Below are 21994 nucleotides of genomic sequence, written 5' to 3' on the forward strand. Positions count from 1 at the left end.
GGGTAGCCTAGTGGTTTAAGTGCTCGCTCATCATGCCAAAGACCCGAGTTCAATTCCCCACATGGGTACAGTGTGTGAAGCCCTGTTCAGGTGTACCCCGCCATGATATTGTTGGCAAATTGCTAAAAGCGGCATAACACCATAGTCACTCACTCTCATTCAATGGAAGATATCAAGCTCTGGAACCACCTTCAGTTTTGAATTTGAACACCAGAGATACACTCCAACAGAAGAAATTCCTCAAAATTCTGAAGTTAATGAAGATAATGATACTGTTGATGAGGAATGAGCCATCTAAAACACATGATGGTAAATGACCAGAGCAGCCCAGATTGACATGGACAGTAATACAGGGCTCCAGATAAGGGCCGTATTGGTGTATGTACGGGTAAAAAATATGCACGATACGGTAGGAAATAATTTAGAAAACGTAGCACATACGCACCACAGCAATGCTGTATGGTCTTGGAATCATTTACAGACGTATATTTATCTGAAAGAGTGTTGTTTTATTGTTTATTGACCTGTTTACACGATACTAGCAATGTTGTGGTGCATATATGAAACGAAACAGAAGATTACTGATACTCCATTAAATTCCATTCAGTACTGTAAATGTACTTTTAAGTTTATCCAGTACTCCTGACGTTGAAAAATTATCTGGAGCCCTGGTAATAACTAAATAATATGGTCAGTAAACCAAATAACATGGTCAGTAATACCATTAGGGATAACACATGATAAAGGTTGCTGTCAAACATCAGCAATCAAACGTCCACCCTCCCATAGTTTGATGCTTAGGGACTCCATGACTGGCTACTATCTGTCAGGGCATTGTTATTGACAGACAGAAACCCACCTCTCAAGATCAATAACTACCAGATTCAGATGGCAAATCATGGGTTGATGTCAACACAGGCTGTCGTATCAGCTCTCGATATATCTTTATTCTCATTCAAAGGATGATCTGGGCTGTGTTTCCGATCTCCTGAAATCATTAGTGCTGTCTCTTGGAGTGTAACATGACCTGAAGTGCAGGTTTTTAGTAAACACATTACATCCTTGGCAAAGATTATTGTGATGAAAAATGCTTTTTTTAACCTGAGACTTGTTTCACATAGTCTAGTGTTTGAAATCATGGATAAAAGTGAAACAGCTATCAGTCATTGTCTAGTATTAAGCTATGTGTGATGCCCATTTCTGGTGTTTCCCACTGTGATATTGCTAAAAGCAGCATAAAACTAAATTCATTCACTAGTATAAAGCTGCGAGATAGTACTGGTGTAGTGTTTTATAAAAAAAATTTAATTTAATACTGCAACTTGTGATAGGAAATGTTCATATTATATTTTAAAAATTCTTTTTATTTTAATCATCTGTTATAACCAGTGATATTGTACAAGAATTTCACAAAAACAGCATTGTTAATTGAATATTTTTAATTATTTCTTTCAATCATGTAACTTAAAATCATGCAACTTAAAATGCCTGATTTACTGCATGGTGATGATCATGAGGATTGTATGCTTGTGCTTTATCATCATGATCATGGTAATGCTTTGTTTTCATGAATGGTTAAATATTAAGAATAATCATTAGGTATGAAATAACAATTCAACAGTGAATTTATGATTATCAGTAATACAGGCTAACTAATCAGTAATATATTTGTTAATTTGTTGAAGTCGTCAGAGATTGTTTAGTAGGTGTGTCACAAGGGCTGAAACGATACATTAGTGCACCAGTGTACCCTGTGTTTTCAAGCGACGATAATATACACAATATGTAATTTTCAGTCTTCATAGTCTGAGGATATTTTTGATCATAAATGTACTGGTGAAACGTAATCCCTAATGTTTACCAAATGTATATTAGTTTCACCAGGCAAGGAGATAGTTGAGGTTAGAATGATGATTGTGTTTTCTCATGTAGTGTTATGTCGACATGTTTGGGGATAAATGCAGAATATGTCTCTTGCACCATGTTTTTTCCGAGGTAGGCAAAGTAGTGATATGTGTCACAGTGGTAGGTGAGGACCTTGGATGAGGAGCACAGTGAATGACCAGCTCTCAGCTATTATCTTACTGATCATACCAAGAAGAAATGTTGCTTACAATACAGGTCAGTGGGTCACAGACTTGAAGTACTTGGTCACTGTGATAAGCTTGGGTACTGAGACCTTCAGGTCAAGTAAAGTCATGTTTGTTTCTGAAGCGATATCTTCAAAAGAGTCTCAACTGTTGCTTGTAATCATCATTGATCATGATGATTTAGATTTGCATATCAGAATCAAGAGGTGTAGAATTGTATCCCATATTTGTGCATACTTCACCATACTCAGGCTGAGGTCAACCTGTGTGACTGTCAGTCTGTCTGTCTGTCTGTCTGTCTGTCTGTCTGTCTGTCAAATGGGGCCAAAACAATCCTTAATTTCTGGTTTCTGTAGAGCTTAGGCAATTTATACTTAAAAGAATAATTCTAGACTTGAGTAGGACTATACATTTGTTTCTCTAGGGTCTGGTTGGTTGGTTGTTTAACATCCCACTTAGCAATATTCCAGTTACATCGACCCGTGAAGGTCCGGGTTAGAATATTGATCTTCAGTAACCCATGCTTGTCGTAAGAGGTGATTAACGGGATCGGGGGGTCAGGCTCACTGACTTGGTTGACAATGTCATTGGTTCCCAATTGCGCCGATTGATGCTCATGCTGTTGATCACTGGTTATGATTCCTCTTGTTAGTCATAGGCTGGAATATTGCTGAGTGCGGCGTAAAACTAAACTCACTTACTCACTCACTCCAGCTACATGGCGGCAGTCTGTAAATACTCGAGTCTGGACCAGACAATCCAGTGTTCAACAACATAAGCATCAATCTATGGAATTGGGATACTATGACATGTCAACCAAGTTCAGCGAGCCTGACCACCCGATCCCATTAGTCACCTCTTATGACAAGCATGGGTTACTGAAGACCAATTCTAGTCCGGATTCTAGGGTCTGGTAGACAGACTAGCTGACATGCTGTGATGTTGTTTATTAGACTCAACCAAACACAAACTCTCACTTACTCATGTATATGCTACTAGCCTGCAGGTGTTTTCAGTTCATAAGATGGAACCATCTTAATAGATTCCGCTAATATAGAAGAACCCAGAAAGGTGGGGAGATGGTAAGCCTATGACTAACAAGAGGAATCATATCCAGGTTGAAGGATGTATAAACACAGTGAATCATGCTGAATGTGCCTTTGTCTCTACCCGAGCCATGATCTCATATCATTGGCACAGTGACTACCCCTGCAGCAGTTCTAACATTACCCTGACTGTAACCTGTTTTATCAGCTGCAGACAGCTTGGACCTTGTGTGTTACTCTCTAACCACTGTGTAATGCATCGTGTGTTACTCTCTAACCACAGTGTGTAATGTGTCAGCTGCTGGTTTCCTCATGAAATACACATGGAAAGAATACATTGAAATATGAATGTCTTGTATATAATTATTGATTATGAATATGTTCAGTATTCGTCATATGGAGCATACTTTGGTATGAAATGGGAGAACAGCTATGATCAATGATGACATGAAATTTGAAAGTAGACAAGATTGTGTCAGCTGTTGATTCTTTGTTCTTGGCTTGCTGACATGGCAAAAAGTGCAAAACACGACGTGACTCGATGTTTTAACAGAAGAAACATTTGTAGGGGATAGTGATTGGCTTGTTTCCCACTGATTCTTTTCTACTGATGCTGATTGGTATCATTATGCCCAGTGGCCCATTGTTTCAGTAGTATTAGGGCCTTGGCAACATGACATCCTTTACATGATTTGTGATGAGTCAGCATCATTATTCCAGAACAGGTTGTTTTATTTATTATGGATTCTTTGAGCCAAAGCAGCTTCATTGAGAAAATAATTTTAAAAATCAGCCCAAATCTGAAGGAGTGTTGTTAAAATATGTTCAAAGCTCAGAAGCTAAATCATAAATCATTAATCTTCATGATCATCACATCCAATGATTCAAGTATGTGTGTGACAGAAATCAGCAAGAGGCGATTTGATGGGATGTAATTATTGTCTATTAAGTTTAATTATAAAAAATCAATTTGGTGGATCTCTTAACACGAGGAAAATAATTGTGTGGTCTGAAATTGTTTCACATTTGTTTCACATGACTGATCGTGATACGTATATGGGGAAGTCATGTTCCCTTTTTCAGATAAGAGATTTTTTAACAAGTTGGTTTACTTGCCAATCAGTTACAGAATATTTATGCTTCAGTTTTTAAATATTGAAAGTTCAAGGTTGAAAAGGTTAAGGTTTATAAAATTTATTCAGGTCAAAGCAGATAATGTGCAACGCCTTGTCAATTTTTTAAGTATCTTTTTGTATACTGTTTCTACTTGAAATGTTTCCCCCGCCAATTTATATTAGGCCAGACCAATTTTATTTCTTGTTTTACGGATCAAATTTTATTTCTTGTTTTTTTTAAAAAAAAATAAAAAAAATAAAAGTATAAAATCCTAATGTTTTATTGGTCAAACAGGTAAATTTACAAGAAATTTTTTTTAGATTGTGCTTTGCCCCATATACACTTCATAAATTGCCAAAAGTAAAATACTTTTAGTATTTATTTATTTTAATTTTTTTTTTTTCCTCCTGCCTTTAGGTATTGTGAGGACAAAAATCCGTAAAACAAGAAATAAAATTGGTCTGGCTTTATATTGTAATTAAAACAAAATTCCTGGCAAAAACCTCAAACAATCTCTACAGTGTGATACAGGCTTTAGACAAGTGGTTTGAGTCAAAGTATGTTGTTGTGGTATTCACAAGTCCGTCACACCCATGTTTATTAGATATAATGTTGTTATTGTATGATCTGAAGCAAAGTGTGTATATTAAGTCCAGTTGTTGAACAAGGTAAAATATGATCTAAGAATGTTTTTATTTCTGAAGGTATTTTGTGTACATTATCACTCCTTCGTCATCAACATGACATGAAGGGATGTGTAATTACATGAGTAGGGGAAGTAATGTAGATGTATTTGAATCATGACGACTCAAGTATTTATAGACCTGGTACACCAGCTGTGTTCATTGAGTGTGATATACGCCCCAAATTAACATTGAAACGCAGAAAGCTAACATAACTCACTGGCAAACGTGTCTACAGTTGTTCAAAATATGACCTTTTAACCTGTTTCCCAATCAGAGATTTTCTTTGTTAACTTTGCCGTTGTATCAGTGGATTCATTGTCGAATTATAAGGGGAGCATGTGACGTTGACCAAGGATGAATGAGGGGAAACTTGTGACGTTGGTCAAACAGCTTAACAGTGTCAAACCTTTGGTCACATTGGTTTTATAGGTCAAACTGCTAAACAGTGTCAAACTGTTGGTTGAATAAGTTTATAGGTTAAACTGCTAGAGTGTCAGACTGTCTGTAGACTATGTTTTTATAGGTCAAGCTGTTTTTGAAATAAATTTTATAGGTCAAACTGTTTGTGGAATAAGGTTTATAGGTCACGCTGTCTGTGGAATAAGTTTGACAGGTCACAGTCTGTGGGATAAGTTTGACAGGTCACAGTGTGGAATACGTTTTACAGGTCACACTGTCTGTGGGATAAGTTTGACAGGTCACTGTCTGTGGAATAAGTTTGACAGGTCACACTGTCTGTGGGATAAGTTTGACAGGTCACACTGTGGAATACGTTTTACAGGTCACACTGTCTGTTGAATAAGTTTGACAGGTCACACTGTCTGTGGAATAAGTTTGACAGGTCACACTGTCTGTGGAATAAGTTTTACAGGTCACACTGTTTGTGGAATAAGGTTTACAGGTCACACTGTTTGTGGAATAAGGTTTACAGGTCACACTGTGGAATAAGTTTTACAGGTCACACTGTCTGTGGAATAAGTTTATTAGTGAAACAATTTGTGGGATAAGTTTTTGAGGTCAAATTAGTTTGAGTATGTTTGTTCAAACTGGTAGATATGATCAGATTGTTTCTTGACTAGTGTGTATTGGGATAACTAGATAGACAATGCTAGATAGGGTCACACAGTGCAGTTGTTGGTAAACACAGATCTTATAGTCTCACATAACAAAGGATACATTGTAGCAATATATTTAGATAGTACTTTGACAGTGTTTATGTTGAGTTGTACAATATAACCCTATTGATTACCAATACAAATTACAATCTTTGTTTATCTTTCAACTGTTTGTTATTGTGACAAAGTACAGTGTTTGATGTGTGTCATATGGTCGACTCTCAATAAGTACACGATAACTGGATCTATTTGTTGTGACTTGATCAAATCCTTATCATTGATTTCTGATAACAAGTTGACAAGGTTGCATTGAAATTCTGGAAAACAATGGATTACTGGACACATTGTCTGTATCCAAGGAGACCTTCAGTGACCTAGACAGTTTTCAACCATTACCAGGTCAGCTTGTTATGCAATTATGGCCTGCAGTGCCATTTTCCTCAACAAACACTTTTAGATATTTTTCAAAGAAAATACAACATGTAAAATAAAAACATGTCAGATCCTGAAAAAGCAAAATATCGTATAAGATGAATTTACATTATTCAGTCATGTCAGATTATCTTGAGTGTATCAACCAACAGGTGAACCTTGAATGAGCCCATTCGGTCAGCATTCACAAAATATGGGATTGGCAATTCATACTGCACTTGTCAGTTATAAGCTACTGCTGTCTCTCATAAAAAAATCTTGACCTTGACTGTCAAAACCAGATTCTTAAAAGTCTGCATCTAACAACATAACTCTGCATGATCTTTCTGTTTTCTATTTGAGTTTCTGATGTATCTTTTTTGTATTCTCCATAAAATAGTCATTGATATGAATAACAGTGATGGAAATGCACAGAATATTGGTTCTATATTTTTGTGTTTTTTTCAGGTAAATCATTTGTTAAAAAAATAACAAGCCAAGTACATTATTTTTTAAATAAACCATAGAATTCATCTTGAATTCTGTTCTCACCGCAAATTTTTTGAAACAATATATTGATTTTTTACATATTTCCCAAATTGGAGACCTCACCATTGGTATGTTAATGTCAGAAGAAGCATAGTTTTGGATTTTATAAGCCCCAGTTGGTCAAATGCCCAGGAATCTTTATGTTGAAAACAGTGATTCAATTTCCCAGCTACAATGTGGGAATAGAGGCTGACACCAGTGACAGGGACGTAAACAATCTCTTCAGCTCAGCTGCAAAAAATGGCATTTGTGTAAAACGTATTATCTGTTGTACTTGGGCTGGTTTTGAACAGTGGGTTATTGTCATGTAATCATGCTAACTGCATCCATTGTCTTCATATTTTCTTACAGATTAGATAGTTTTACAAGAGATTAGGGCTTTGGTGCAACGTCACTTTTTACATGTCTGAATATGGGTTCCTGATGTTACTGTAAACATCGATGACATAGTGCTTTCTTGAAAATTGTTAACATTTAAAAAAACACGTTAAAGGTGAACATGTCTAAATAAATCGATGAATCACTTTTCATGGTGCCACAATTTAAGTATGTTGCAGTGTCTTACCTTGACTCACAAACATGGAGGTCCCAGGGACTCCTAATTACTAGTTTTAAGGCTTCTTGCTGGCAATACTAGGGTCCTGTGAAGTCAGTCTTTAGAGAACTGTATGATGCATGTAACTGCTCTGAAAGAAACAACCAAACGCTTATCAAAGTCATAGATGTGTTGCGAGTACAATGAGTAATATTGTGCATTCCTCTGGACACAGTGAATTATTCTACATCCATACACTACATTTGTGTGCACTGGATTCACTTTTGCGTTAAAAACCCTGATGTTGTAGCATGAGGTAAACCCGTGAAGGTCCGGGTTAGAATGAACCTTCAGTAACCCATGTCGTAAGAGGCGACTATCGGGATCGGGTGGTCAGGCTCGCTGACTTGGTCGACACATGTCATCGGTTCCCAATTGCGCAGATTGATGCTCATGCTGTTGATCACTGGATTGTCTGGTCCAGACTCGATTATTTACAGACTGACGCCATATAGCTGGAATATTGCTGAGTGCAGCGTAAAACTCAACTCACTCACTCACTCCTATAGCATAAATGGCAATTGCTGTGCAAAGGTGCATACTCTGAGCAAATATAAAAACACTCATTCCTATATTAACGTGTGAGGTGTGAGTGTCAGGGTATTCTGCTGCAATGTGTTACTACATCTCTGGTAACAGGGTTAGTTTAGTTAACTCAAGTTTATTATATAATCATGATTTTAATCCCTGTGTTTATCAGTTTTGTATGTAAGCCCTAGGGCTGGGACCGGTACTTGAATCCGGGTCAGGTACAGCTGGAATCGAGTCCTATTTCTTGGAATCGAGTACCTGGAAAGTGAGAGAACTCTGTAATGACAAGGGCAGATAATAGCTTTTTTCATAATTGGCGTAACACACATTTACATCATTGGTATTGTCCGATTAATCAAGGTTATTATTAACGACTGTAACTTACCTGCGCATCAGCAGTGAGTAGTGAAAGTTACAGTAACAGCGGGAACGAAAAGTTCTGTGTTTTAACGATGAATGTAAATAATGGTGTTGCTCTTTATATTGGTTTAACAGACATAAATTAATAGCGTAAGATCTGTTATAATGTGTTATTGCCATCCTTTCAAGTTTTCTATAATAATCTCTGTCAACTCGTGATTGAATATTCAAACAGTTGACAGAAGCGCTGTATTCCTTACATTTGCGGGTACTCTATTCCGATTCAGGTAAGTACATGCGGGTACTCGATTCCGATTTTTCCTACCCGTCCCAGCCCTAGTAAGCCGTGTTTGAATGGTTCACGATTAAATATAGAAAAGATGTTTCAGTTATTGTTTTTGTTCCAAGGAATTTCTGACAATTTTGTCAACAAATTGTAACATTGTCGAGTAGGCCTTGCAGTTGTACATGGTGTATGCACTAAGCATGTTTTTGTGTATTCAGCATGTGAATTGGCTTTTTGGAAAACTGTTTTTGTGCTTCATGAATTTATGTTTAAAAAACATATCGTCTGATTTTAGGTTTGTCTGTGCTAGTGGCCATGTGTATATTGATTTGTATTGAATGCTGAAAAGTCTCTTGTGGATTATTTACCATCAGGTTTGATCTGATGATCTTTAAGAGTGTGATCTTTACTAGGCTGGGTTTTAATAGCGGCAAGAGGAAGCAGTGTGAAGGAGCAGCAGCTGAATAAAGCCCAGGCTTATTAAACTTTCATCCCGATCTGGTGTTGATGCTGTATCTATCCTCATGGTTGCTGGCTGGGGAAAGATAAAGAGCTTTGTGAAGCCTTTCAGCTTTTCATTGTTCTGTGTGCTGTTGCAGCATTGTCAGGTCTTGTGATGTTTTTTTTTGAGGAATATCACCTACTCATTAAGGTTGCATGGATTGTTTCTAATCCAAGTACCAGTTGTCAGGTTTCCATGTTTGTGGAAGCCATAGTGGCTGAGTGGATTAGGTCGCTGACTTTGTGCTGGAGTTCATGTGCTTCAAACTGAGAGTGCGAGTTTGAATCCCGGATGGGCCTCAACCCTTAAAATGTAGTAAAATGTGTACTTAATGAGAAAGTGTAATTCCCAAATATAACATGTTGCATTTGACCACTTTCTAAATGTGGGGTGGTAGGGTAGCCTAGTGGTTAAAGCGTTCGCTCGTCACGCTGAAGACCCGGGTTCGATTCTCCACACGGGCACAATTTGTGAAGCCCATTTCTGGTGTTCCATGTCGTGATATTACTGGTATATTGCTAAAAGCGGTGTAACTCGAATGTATATGGGCCTAAGGTCTTTCGTACAATAAACATTGATTGATTGATTGATTGCTAAAAGCGGTGGAAAACTAAACTCACTCACTCACTTTCTAAATGGCAATGTGTATTGAATATCCCAGCTGCATGTCTGGCATTCATTACGTCGACATCTAGAATCCAAAAATACATAAAAAAATGTGACCTAGTCCCATCTTAAGAACAATGTATTCCAACCGCTCTGTGGCATTGTTACCCTTTTTTATGAATATCCCACCGTTTTGTCAGTGATTCAGTCCATGTCACCTTTTCCTCAATTGAAGCTAACACTCAGCCCTTCCCCTACAACTCCACCAGCTTCTTGTGTTGCAGTACTTACCAACAGAGCCTTTGTTCAAATAAAGACACCAAAATAGACCAAACAGGACACAAGGCTTCCTGAGTAGATTTGTCAGGATTCAAATAGCACTGCTCTCAGGCAGCTGTAATTACTTACCCTTACACAATTGTACATTGACAACTCATACATGTTTTTGACATTATTGGATTTTTGACTGAATGAAATGAACGATTTACTTGCAACAAAGGCATGTGTAGTTCATACATGTTTGAAGATTTGAATGAAATTGACAAATTATGTAATCCAAGTTAAGACAAGGTGTCATATCACCTACCATATTTACCATAATAAGTAACCTGGACATTTAGAGTGAGTGTGAGCATGGTTTTAGCAATATTCCAGCAATATCATGGTGGGGGACACCAGAAATGGGCTTCACACATTGTACCCATGTGGGAATCAAACCCGGGTCTTCGGGGTGATGAGTGAATGCTTTAACCACTAGACTACCCCACCGCTCCATGTGAATTTAGAAACTTGACAAAGGGGTGCTCAGTATGAAAACCAAAGGCATTTTGATTATTGTTCTTAAATGATGGTCCAGTCATTTGATTCAAACTTCAAGACATAAACTGCTTCCTGGAAGTTGTCAAGGGTGGTTATTTTAAGAGGTTGCTGAAATATGTAAATATATTATATGTTTTGTTTTGAGCTGTGTAACCTGCTGTTTTGGTGACCTACCTTTGTGAAAACACTTTCTGTCTCTACTTCCTGCTTTAACAATACCACATACAGCTTTTCCTTGTGACTTGCACAATCTGTTAGACGTAATATACACCAGAAACTGTGTGCACCATGTTTTGTATAGAAATACTTTTTAGTATTTTCAGTAGAATGTTGTGGCAGTGCAGAGCTGATGATTTTGTTAATCAGGAATATTACAGCTGGCTATTGATGTCAGTTATAGTGAATGATAATTGTCAACTAAATATCGATCCCTTAACGATAATTATTGCAGTCGTGTCTTTGAGAAAAATGCGAAAACATGTGAAAGAATAAACATTTTTCTCATCACTGAAGCGATGATACATGTATTCAGCAAAATCATTCATTCTGAACATAATTTTGAAGTGTCCTGTGAATAATAATTAAATTTGTATATTATGTATGAAAATCCAATCCAAACTATATTTCACTGCAATAGTTTATGAAATATATTGTCGATGACATTGTTTTCATATTAATAATCATTACTAATTTTTTCCATTGACAATATTTCCAATTATCGGTCATTCAGCCAGCCCTAATAGATATTAGAAAAAACGTTCAAATAGATGTTTTAGGGGAAAAAATGTGAATTAACATTTGTGTTCTTGCTAATGTTATGATTTGATTTCAGTGGTAGTAAAGATTTTAGTATTTGATGAAAGTATGACTGTTCATATCAATGATTAAAAGTATTAAATAATGAAAGAAAGTGAAAATCTGATTTATTTCCAAGGCAGTGACTACATGTATTTGCTTGGAGATGCCTAAAGAGATGTACAAATCAAAATTTGTGTAAATACTAAATGTTTATTTTGCTGTCAACTTTTCCTAGAAATGATATCTTTAAGAACAATATAAATGTCCTGAAAAGTATATTTCTCCATTAGGTTTATATTGTATGGTGACCCTGTACATTTCATTGGACAAACAAATATTGAAGTTCCCCTTAGAGTGAAGGGGTAGAAAGTGCTGGGTCATTCCGATGATAACGACAGGATTCTTATTTGTGATGTCTCCCTGAATGTACATACAGACGACTGGTATTTGACATGACTCATGGACAGTTACCAGGTGGAATCTACCTGTAAGAAACCCGCCTAGAGACTTGTGCTATTTATAATGCTGACATAGTTTACAGTTTTGGCATCTTGCCATCCCTCCTTCAGCTCACCTGTTGAATATTACTTACAGGAGTTCGTTTTTGTCTGACATTGCTGGCTCCACACTGTTACATATGACCTGTCATCCTGGTGATGTGAGGCCATTATCCTGATCGTTTCTTTGTCCGGATGAATGCTGAAAGTACACTATGGGGAGCATTGTGACTTAACAGTGTAAATGTAAATACACTTTAAATGACTGTAAACATTTTTCTTGTTCGTCGAACCGTCCTTGAACCAAATTGTTTTGCCTTCTGCCTAGACTGACTTAGTCCCAGAAATGAATGAGTCTTGTTTGAAAATATATTTAATAAAGAATTGATAATAAAGTCCCAAAAGAGCTCCGAACATTCTCAATTTCAGGCAAGAGCTGAAGGGATCTAGACTTGCTCAATCATAATCTAGACTTGAGTTGGTCTCCTTTTTAATTTTCTCTTTAATGTAAGGGAGATTGGCTGTCTTCAATCTAAGGGAGATTGGCTGTCTTCAATGTAAGGGAGACTGGCTGTCTTCAATGTAAGGGAGATTGGCTGTCTTCAATGTAAGGGAGACTGGCTGTCTTCAATGTAAGGGAGATCAGCTGTCTTCAATGTAAGGGAGATTGGCTGTCTTCATTGTAAGGGAGATCAGCTGTCTTCAATGTAAGGGAGATTGGCTGTCTTCCACCCAGTACTAACTGTCATGTTATAGCCCTAAATGAAAGAAGGCTTGATCCTTCCACAAGTGCAGAAGCTCAATTCCACTTTGGGTTTTCAGTTTTATGTAGTTACTTGTTTCTATCAATATCAGATATTTTGGAGACTGCAATTTTTCCTACACGATTTTGGCTACATGCTTGAAGGCTGTGTCTGGTAGAATATCTTTGTGTCAAGTAATTCACATAATGATAGCTGGAATTTATTTATTTACAAAATAAGCATAAAATATATAAATAGAAAGGTAAATAGAAAGGTAATAGAGTACATATAAAGACACTAATATTTTTAAAATGATGCCACGAGACAAGCTTTAGACTAACAGTTTCTCAGTGGTCAAGCCAATTGATCATTACAAATTTTGAAGGGAAATACGTGTATATAGAGAATCTCACCCAAGTTTCTACTGATATCAATTATATCAACACGAATTGAGAAAGTTACAAATATCCGAGGCTTGCCGATGATATTTTTACATTTATCAACAAGTGTTGATATAATTGATATCAGTAGACACGAGGGTGAGATTCTATTTATCATAAAAAAATCACTCTTTAGTAGTTTTTGATGAAAAATGTGCATATCTGAACATGGTACTGCCATAAGACTTGCAGCGATGTCATAGCACTGTGATGTCATCAAGTTCATGACATCATAGCATTGTCAGGGCATTGTACAAAATCTGCTGTTAAAACGATATCTCCTAAGAGATATCGTATGATCTCACACAAGCAATATCTCCTGTGGAACACAGTTTTGGATGATAAAGGATTTTAAAGATTTTTTGGGGGGTGAAAATGCTAAAGACTTGTGTGATGCTTGGCATTGATCTCTCCTGTTGAGAAGTGCAGCATCATTGCCTGAGAAGTGCAGGGAATCAATACGTGATCAGCAGTGGTGGCAGTCAGGATGTCTAGGACGTTACTGCCAGGCTGCTCTAGGTTACGGAGGTGTATCTCTGACCCTGAAGTCACTGAATCAGTGAGGGACTTTCTGCTATTGAGAGGTTAATAGCTAAAATTGATATTGCCAAGTTTGGGGAAGAAGAAAATAGTGCCATAAACATGGTGAGAGTTCTCCTGTTCACTCGCCCCTGGATGGTTAAAGATCTTGAAGGAGGGATTACTTTCTCTCAAAGTCTGTATTAATGGAGACATGGGTGTGAACTAGTTTGATGTATAGCTATATTGGTTGCCTGGAAAGTAAGTGTGGGTGAGTTATTGAGTTTAGTTCTACACTGCACTCAGCAATATTCTAGCTATATCCATGGCGGCAGTCTGTAAATAATCGAGTCTGGACCAGACAATGCAGTGATCAACAGCATGAGCATTGATGTAAGCAATTGGGAACCGATGATATGTGTCAACCAAGCACCTGATCCCGATAGTCGCCTCTTACGACAAGCATGGGTTGCTGAAGATCATTTCTAATGCGGATCTTCACGGGTAGAAGTAAGTGTCTGTGGATTGCATAAATCAGTGGTTAATAGCATGAGCATATGCTCCGGTGTCTGTGGACTATGTGGATTCCAGGGCTACGTTCCACAAAGTGATCTACGAATGTCTCAAGTCATTGTAGACCGCCTCCGTGGTGTAGTGGTTAGAGCGTCCGCCTGGAGAGCGGAAGGTTGCGGGTTCGATCCCCGACCGCGTCATACCAAAAGACGTTAAAATATTGTACTTGTTGATCCCTGCCTTGCGCTCGGCATTAATGGGTACAATAAGGACTGGTCGGCTCGGAGTTAGTATAATGTGTCTGAGTGGTGTATTCATGCTTCACTGCAGCGTGGTATCTCAGTGGGCTAGCACTATAAATCCTGCTTCAGTCTGGTCTAGTACAAGCAGTCGCACATACACATACACACACATGCACGTCGTCAGATGAGCGAAATATTCTCAAGCACGACGTTAAACCCAATTTCACCTCACCTCACCTCAAGTCATTGTTCATGTATAGGAGTTATCATTGTGTAACAACTGAAATTTCTTTGTGGAAATGGACCCTGATCTTGATCCTGCTTGACAGTAGTTGCTTGTATGTTTATGGCTTGAGAAGGACCAGTGGGTAGCCTAGTGGTTAAAGTGTTTGCTTGTCACACCGAAGACCTGGGTTCGAATCCCCACATGGGTACAATGTGTGGAGCCCATCTCTGGTGTTCCCTGCCGTGATATTGCTGGAATGTTGCTAAAAGCTGCATAAAACCATACGTTCTCACTCAATATGGCTTGAGACAATAGATTTCTAACTTTAGATTATATTCAGGGTTAGCTGAAGCATGGTCAGACATAGAGATATCAGTCTCCTCATCTGAACTTGTTGCAACCTTTTAGTTAAACTCCCATCGTAAGGATTTACAGTTACGATAGGTCCCCGGCACATTATTCTGATCCCGGTGACTAAATTGGTCAGGTGCTCATGCTACGTCGCAGAACGTGACTTGGTTAATTATGTCCTTTGTCCCACTGACATGAATTGTGGTCACAGTATCAAGTGTGGGATTGCCTACTTCAGACTTGATCATTTACAGGAAGCCATCATATAGCAGGAATACTGTTGGGTGTAGCACAGAATAACAAACAAACAAATTAGCTGGGCTAACAGGACCTCTGGAATATTACTTGACCAGATCTTCCTCACGCTTGAATTTGAGACTTGCCATTTAGTTCTAGGGGGGTGCTGGGGTAGCCTAGTGGTTAAAGTGTTCAGTGGTCACAACGAAGACCCGGGTTCGATAATCCACATGGGCACAATGTGTGAAGCCCATTTCTGGTGTCCCCCACTCTGATATTACCGGAACATTGCTAAAAGCAGCTTAAAACTTAACTCACTCACTTTATTCCTTGGTATAGATGTAATGTGATGATGTGAAGGACGTGGGACATCCTCTCTTTGCTATTTGGATCACTGTAAAATTAATCTATATCTGACTTCTGAGTTAAAAGACTTGAAAGGTGTTTTTAATGTCTTTGGATGAAACTTGTTGAAACTACCTAGGACCAAGTTAGGACTGCCTCAGGCCGTTCTCTCAGTACAAGTGAACCACAGAAGCATGCAACGGTAATGTTCTGGCTCGTCTGGTTGTGCAAGTATGACCTATAAACTGTAGCTGTTTTGGGCAACGTGACCCAGTTATAGGATGTTAGGTAGGTTTTTATCAAGACAGGTGAAAGATCATCAACTGACATGCTTGGTTAGAGATTGTATGGGAAAGGAAATGAATTGGAAAACACTGCCAAACAAAGGGTGTTGTTTTCAGTGTTGGACAGGTTGCCTCAAAGAAAGGTTAAGAATAATGACAATTATTATGGATATACAACTTCTTTTATTTGTGGCGCGACGTTTCGACATAGGTTCTAATGTCGTTGTCAACGACATTAGAAATGTCGAAAACGTTGCCTCCACAGAATAAAAGAAGTTGTATATCCATAACAATTGTCATTATTCTTCATCAACTCAACTTTTAAAATGCCCATCAAAGAAGTCAAAGAAAGGTTGTTTATCTTTGTGGTGTAATCTCATGTCAGCTGTATCAAACACATGGTTAGGATTTTATGGTTGTTACACAATCGCAAAAATAACAGAATGATTGCAGCCGTGATATATAACATGCCATAAACTCACCACTACTGATAGAATGAACTTTGTGAAATGAATTATTGAGAGGCAAAGTGTACTTCAAACAAAATCATGGATGGTTAATTTGTTATTGCTTGCTACTTGGTGTTCATTTGCAGTCAATATCCTTAATAGCATTAGGTAGCCTGATATAAATTATTCAAGACCTTTACAGTATTTGACATGGCTTGAAATAACAACTAGACTGATGTTTATTGTGCCGTTTGTTGAGGATATTTTAGAGTGTTGTATTCTCCCCAGGGAGATGATAATGCAGATCAAGAAGATCAAGATGTTTATTGTGCCGTTTGTTGAGGATATTTTAGAGTGTTGTATTCTCCCCAGGGAGATGATAATGCAGATCAAGAAGATCAAGATGTTTATTGTGCCGTTTGTTGAGGATATTTTAGAGTGTTGTATTCTCCCCAGATCAAGAAGATCAAGGAGATAATAAGTGCAGATCAGAGAAGATCAAGATGTTTATTGTGCCGTTTGTTGAGGATATTTTAGAGTGTTGTATTCTATCCAGGGAGATGATAATGCAGATCAAGAAGATCAAGATGTTTATTGTGCCGTTTGTTGAGGATATTTTAGAGTGTTGTATTCTATCCAGGGAGATGATAATGCAGATCAAGAAGATCAAGATGTTTATTGTGCGGTTTGTTGAGGATATTTTAGAGTGTTGTATTCTCCCCAGGGAGATGATAATGCAGATCAAGAAGATCAAGATGTTTATTGTGCCGTTTGTTGAGGATATTTTAGAGTGTTGTATTTTCCCCAGGGAGAGATAAGATCAAGAAGATATGTTTATTGTGCCGTTTGTTGAGGATATTTTAGAGGTTGTATTCTCCCAGGGAGATGATAATGCAGATCAAGAAGATCAAGTTGTATTCCGCTTTGTTGAGGATATTTTAGAGTTGTATTCTCCCCAGGGAGATGGCAGATGATAATGCGTTTGTTGAGGATATTTTAGAGATCAGGAAGAAGATCATATGTTTATTGTGCCGTTTGTTGAGGATATTTTAGAGTGTTGTATTCTCCCAGGAGATGATAATGCAGATCAAGAAGATCAAGATGTTTATTGTGCCGTTTGTTGAGGATATTTTAGAGTGTTGTATTCTCCCAGGAGATGATAATGCAGATCAAGAAGATCAAGATGTTTATTGTGCCGTTTGTTGTATTCTATCCCCAGGGAGATGATAATGCAGATCAAGAAGATCAAGATGTTTATTGTCGCTTTGTTGAGGATATTTTAGAGTGTTGTATTCTCCCCAGGGAGATGATTGATCAAGAAGATCAAGAAGTCAATATTGTGATCTGTTGGTAGGGAGATGAGTCATCAAGAAGTCAATCTGATCTGTTGGTAGGGGTCACGTTGCTTTTGTTCGTGCCACGAGCAGTCACTTGTTGAATGGAAGTTGGTGCATAATAGACTTGTTATTATGATTATGTGGGGTAGCCTAGTTGTTAAAGCATTTGCTTGTCATGCCCAAGACTGGGGTTTGATTCCCTACTTGAGTACAATGTGTAAAGGTGTCCCCCCACCAGGTTATTGCTGAAATATTGATAAAACCATACTCATGTGGTTATTATTGTTTATGTTATTATCGTTTATTACTACCCTTACCTACTACAGTTAAGGTTTTGATCATCTTTGAACATTGTAATGTTGATCATAAAGTCAATTGTCTGGACTCCAAAGTTTTTGCTGGAGTGAGTAATTATGGTTTTACGGCACCATGAGAAATAGTCCAGTAATATCACATCATGGACATCAGAAATGGTCACAGAGTGACCGACTTCTGCCCAAAAAATACATACTAATGGCCTTTGTTGCTCAGTCTGTCTCACGCAGGTGACTCACCATAGACCTGCTTATCATCCTCAAAACCTTATACACTGTGTTTATTTCTTGACTCAAGTGTCTGCACATGCAACTAATGAATGAGATAGGAATACAATCTCTTGTTCTAAGCCTTTTGTAAAATGTGTGGTCACAGCAGCCCACTATCACACTGCAGGCTATGCTTCCTATTACCTAATATATTATTTAATCCATACAAGCCCTGTATATTTTCTCTATATGCTGTGTATTTGTATGTTTTCCCAGTCTGTTGTCTATATGTACATATGCTGTGTAGCATATTTAGAAGTCCCACTAATATTGAGTTTTGATCGCTAGAAATAGTGTTATTGTTATTATTGTAAACCACATGGGAATTAGAGCATCAGATCCTCTGGAATGATGAGCTAACAAGGCCACTACCTCACACTGGAAGTGACATCGCCATTTTGATCTCGATCTTCACCAACTTTAACTCTTTCAACACCAGTCAACCAGAGGCATTTACTGCCATGACACCGAGTTCCAAGAGACTCTAAGGTCACAGATGAAGCCTATGTTTATGAAGGAAACTATAAGCTTGTAAAACGTTATTGCTACTACATCTCATACACCATTTAAAAATCTAATCCCACTGTTGATAAATATGAAGTTTATTTTTATAATGTTATTCAAATAATACAACTTAAATAGATTTATTTTTGTAATGAAAATGCAAGCTTACATTTATAATGTCCAAATAAACCATGAAAGAAACAAAAACTATGGCGATTTTTTTTCCATTTGTGACATGTCATAACATGCCCCGTGCCTTTTTCGTTTAAATTTTCATTTGTATGTAATCAGAAAATTATTATAAAAAGATTTCTTAAATAATATATATGGTCTCCTATTTCCCGATATCAGTGGCTTTCCGCTCGGTAACATGACACAACAACGGAAAATACCTCTGTTTTCGAAGCTTCGTATGAATAACATGGGAGTCGAATCGTTTGATGTCGGGTATCGTTTGAAAGCTCTGAACATCAACAATATCACTGTACCCTTGCCGGGAGTATTTTCACAGTTGTAAGAAGCGATTTTATTGGATAAAGATTGGTTTCTAATGACGCTTTTTCGCCACAGTCTGCTATAAGGGTCGTGATTGGTCAAAATGAGACACCAGACCTAAGGCAGCCAATCATATTACGGCAATGGATACCGTCCTGGTAAACGAAAACTTTTAGATTTAGATGAAAGTTTTGGGTAAAATAATGCTATTTTGAACATATTAAGCAGAAATCGCTACCTATACGTAAATTATGGAACTTATTGGACGTATCGTGCTAGGTTATGACCTGTGACAAAAATTCTTAATGTAAACATCGTGTCCAAGCGTGAAGATTGAGGCAGCGAGAGCCGAGATGTCACTTGTCAGTGACTTGACTTACATTACATGATCGCACAAAAAGATGGAAATAGTAATTTTATATGTACGTTTGACATCTTTTATGAATGCTGTTGTTGATTTTATTCATTAGTTTATTCAATATATTTAATGATTTTCTCGAAACATCGTTACTTTGCTCTTTGACAATGTCATTGTGGACCCGCTGCCGAAGCATGTGTCCGAGAATTGTTTTTTTCAATAACATTGCTAAAATAGTTTATAATTCTAATCCTGTCGATAATATATGGTCATTTGAAATTTAATAAGTCTTTTCAGACATTGTAAAAAGTGATAGATTTAATAAAAGAATCATATGTTAGTTAGGTTCCTAAAATTATATATAATTTTGATGCGACTACTGCCTGGCCGGTTTACCGCCTACGGTGTCTTGTGACGGACTACGGTGTCTGGGGACTCGTGACGTCTTGGCCAGTTTTCCGGCCTACAGTGTTGAATGGGTTAACTGAGTCTCAAATGAACCGGTCAAAATGACTGTTATGGGTATAAGAGTGTGACGTCTGAATCTATGAACTGTGGCCTTGTAAAATAACACTCTTTGCATGTAACCTAATTTGAAGACTTTCATTAATGGTCTTTTAACTAGGTAACATGTTGGTATTATGATATGGGAGGGAGTCAGCGAGTGAACTTAAGCTGAATCAGCAATTTTAGAATGGAGATAGAGGCATGGAAAATCAACAGTTGTGTTGACTCCAATTAGGCCTAAATGAAAATGCTTCCTTTACCAAACTGCCACACGAATGGAGTGCCACAGAGTATTGATGTTTCTGTTTGTGTCTTACAGATATATGGGCATCGGTCTCTCTACCCAGGGGGTCAACATGAACCGGCTGCCAGGTAAGTCTTGTGCACTGTAGCATTGTTAATGTTTGTTGTTGGTGTGTTGTTGTTCTCATTTTAATGCAGTGTAAGCGATTTAAATTGCAGTTCACTTTGAACTGTGGAATAATGATGCTTCACTTCCACTGTGGAATAATGCTGCTTTCTGCGGTACTGGGAAACTGTGGAATAATGCATGCTTCACTGTGTACTGTGGAATAATGCTGCTTCACTGGTACTGTGGAATAATGCTGCTTCACTTGTACTGTGGAATAATGCTGCTTCACTGGTACTGTGGAATAATGCTGCTTCACTGGTACTGTGGAATAATGCTGCTTCACTTGTGCCATGGCTGTGGAATGTGGAATAATGATGCTTCACTTGTACTGTGGAATAATGATGCTTCACTGGTACTGTGGAATAATGCTGCTTCACTGGTACTGTGGAATAATGATGCTTCACTTGTACTGTGGAATAATGCTTCACTTGTACTGTGGAATAATGCTGCTTCACTGGTACTGTGGAATAATGCTGCTTCACTGGTACTGTGGAATAATGCTGCTTCACTTGTACTGTGGAATAATGCTTCACTGGTACTGTGGAATAATGCTTCACTGGTACTGTGGAATAATGCTGCTTCACTGGTACTGTGGAATAATGCTGCTTCACTGGTACTGTGGAATAATGCTGCTTCACTGGTACTGTGGAATAATGCTGCTTCACTGGTACTGTGGAATAATGCTGCTTCACTGGTACTGTGGAATAATGCTGCTTCACTGGTACTGTGGAATAATGCTTCACTGGTACTGTGGAATAATGCTGCTTCACTGGTACTGTGGAATAATGCTGCTTCACTGGTACTGTGGAATAATGCTGCTTCACTGCTTCACTGGTACTGTGGAATAATGCTGCTTCACTTGTACTGTACACTTGTACTGTGGAATAATGCTGCTTCACTGGTACTGTGGAATAATGCTGCTTCACTGGTACTGTGGAATAATGCTGCTTCACTGGTACTGTGGAATAATGCTGCTTCACTGGTACTGAATAATGCTGAATAATGCTGCTTCACTGGTACTGTGGAAGTGGAATAATGCTGCTTCACTGGTACTGTGGAATAATGCTGCTTCACTGGTACTGTGGAATAATGCTGCATCACTGGTACTGTGGAATAATGCTGCATCACTGGTACTGTGGAATAATGATACTTCACTAGTACTGTTGAAAAATGCTGCATCACTGGTACTGTGGAATAATGCTGCTTCACCGGTACAGTTGAATAATGCTGCTTCAAGTACTGGTCAAGTGCTGCTTCACTGGTATTGTGGAACATGTATCATGTATATTTGCACATATCTCAACACTATGTGAAATGGCTAAATTGATGGTCTTTAGAATGTTAGTATATTTACTTTTCAGGCAAATGTCTGTGTGTGCGGCAGGAATTAGTTCAAATATGAACTTTTAACTGCTTAACTGCGGCATGGTATCTCAGTGAG

The 21994-nt window shown here is 38.0% G+C and overlaps 1 protein-coding gene across 4 annotated transcripts in view; it reads left to right on the forward strand.

Moving 5' to 3' along the window:
- The window catches only part of LOC124260278 (ran-binding protein 9-like), a 49648-nt gene that overhangs the window by 12526 nt on the left and 15128 nt on the right, over positions 1 to 21994 (forward strand). For all 4 annotated transcript variants that reach the window (XM_046694539.1, XM_046694542.1, XM_046694540.1 and 1 more), the window contains exon 3: positions 20461 to 20513. In XM_046694539.1, the coding sequence (XP_046550495.1) occupies positions 20461 to 20513 (53 nt within the window). The remainder of the gene's footprint in view (positions 1 to 20460; positions 20514 to 21994) is intronic.

This window comes from Haliotis rubra, unplaced genomic scaffold (assembly GCF_003918875.1).
Source record: "Haliotis rubra isolate DU_JTF1 unplaced genomic scaffold, ASM391887v1 Scf76, whole genome shotgun sequence".
NCBI lineage: Eukaryota > Metazoa > Mollusca > Gastropoda > Lepetellida > Haliotidae > Haliotis > Haliotis rubra.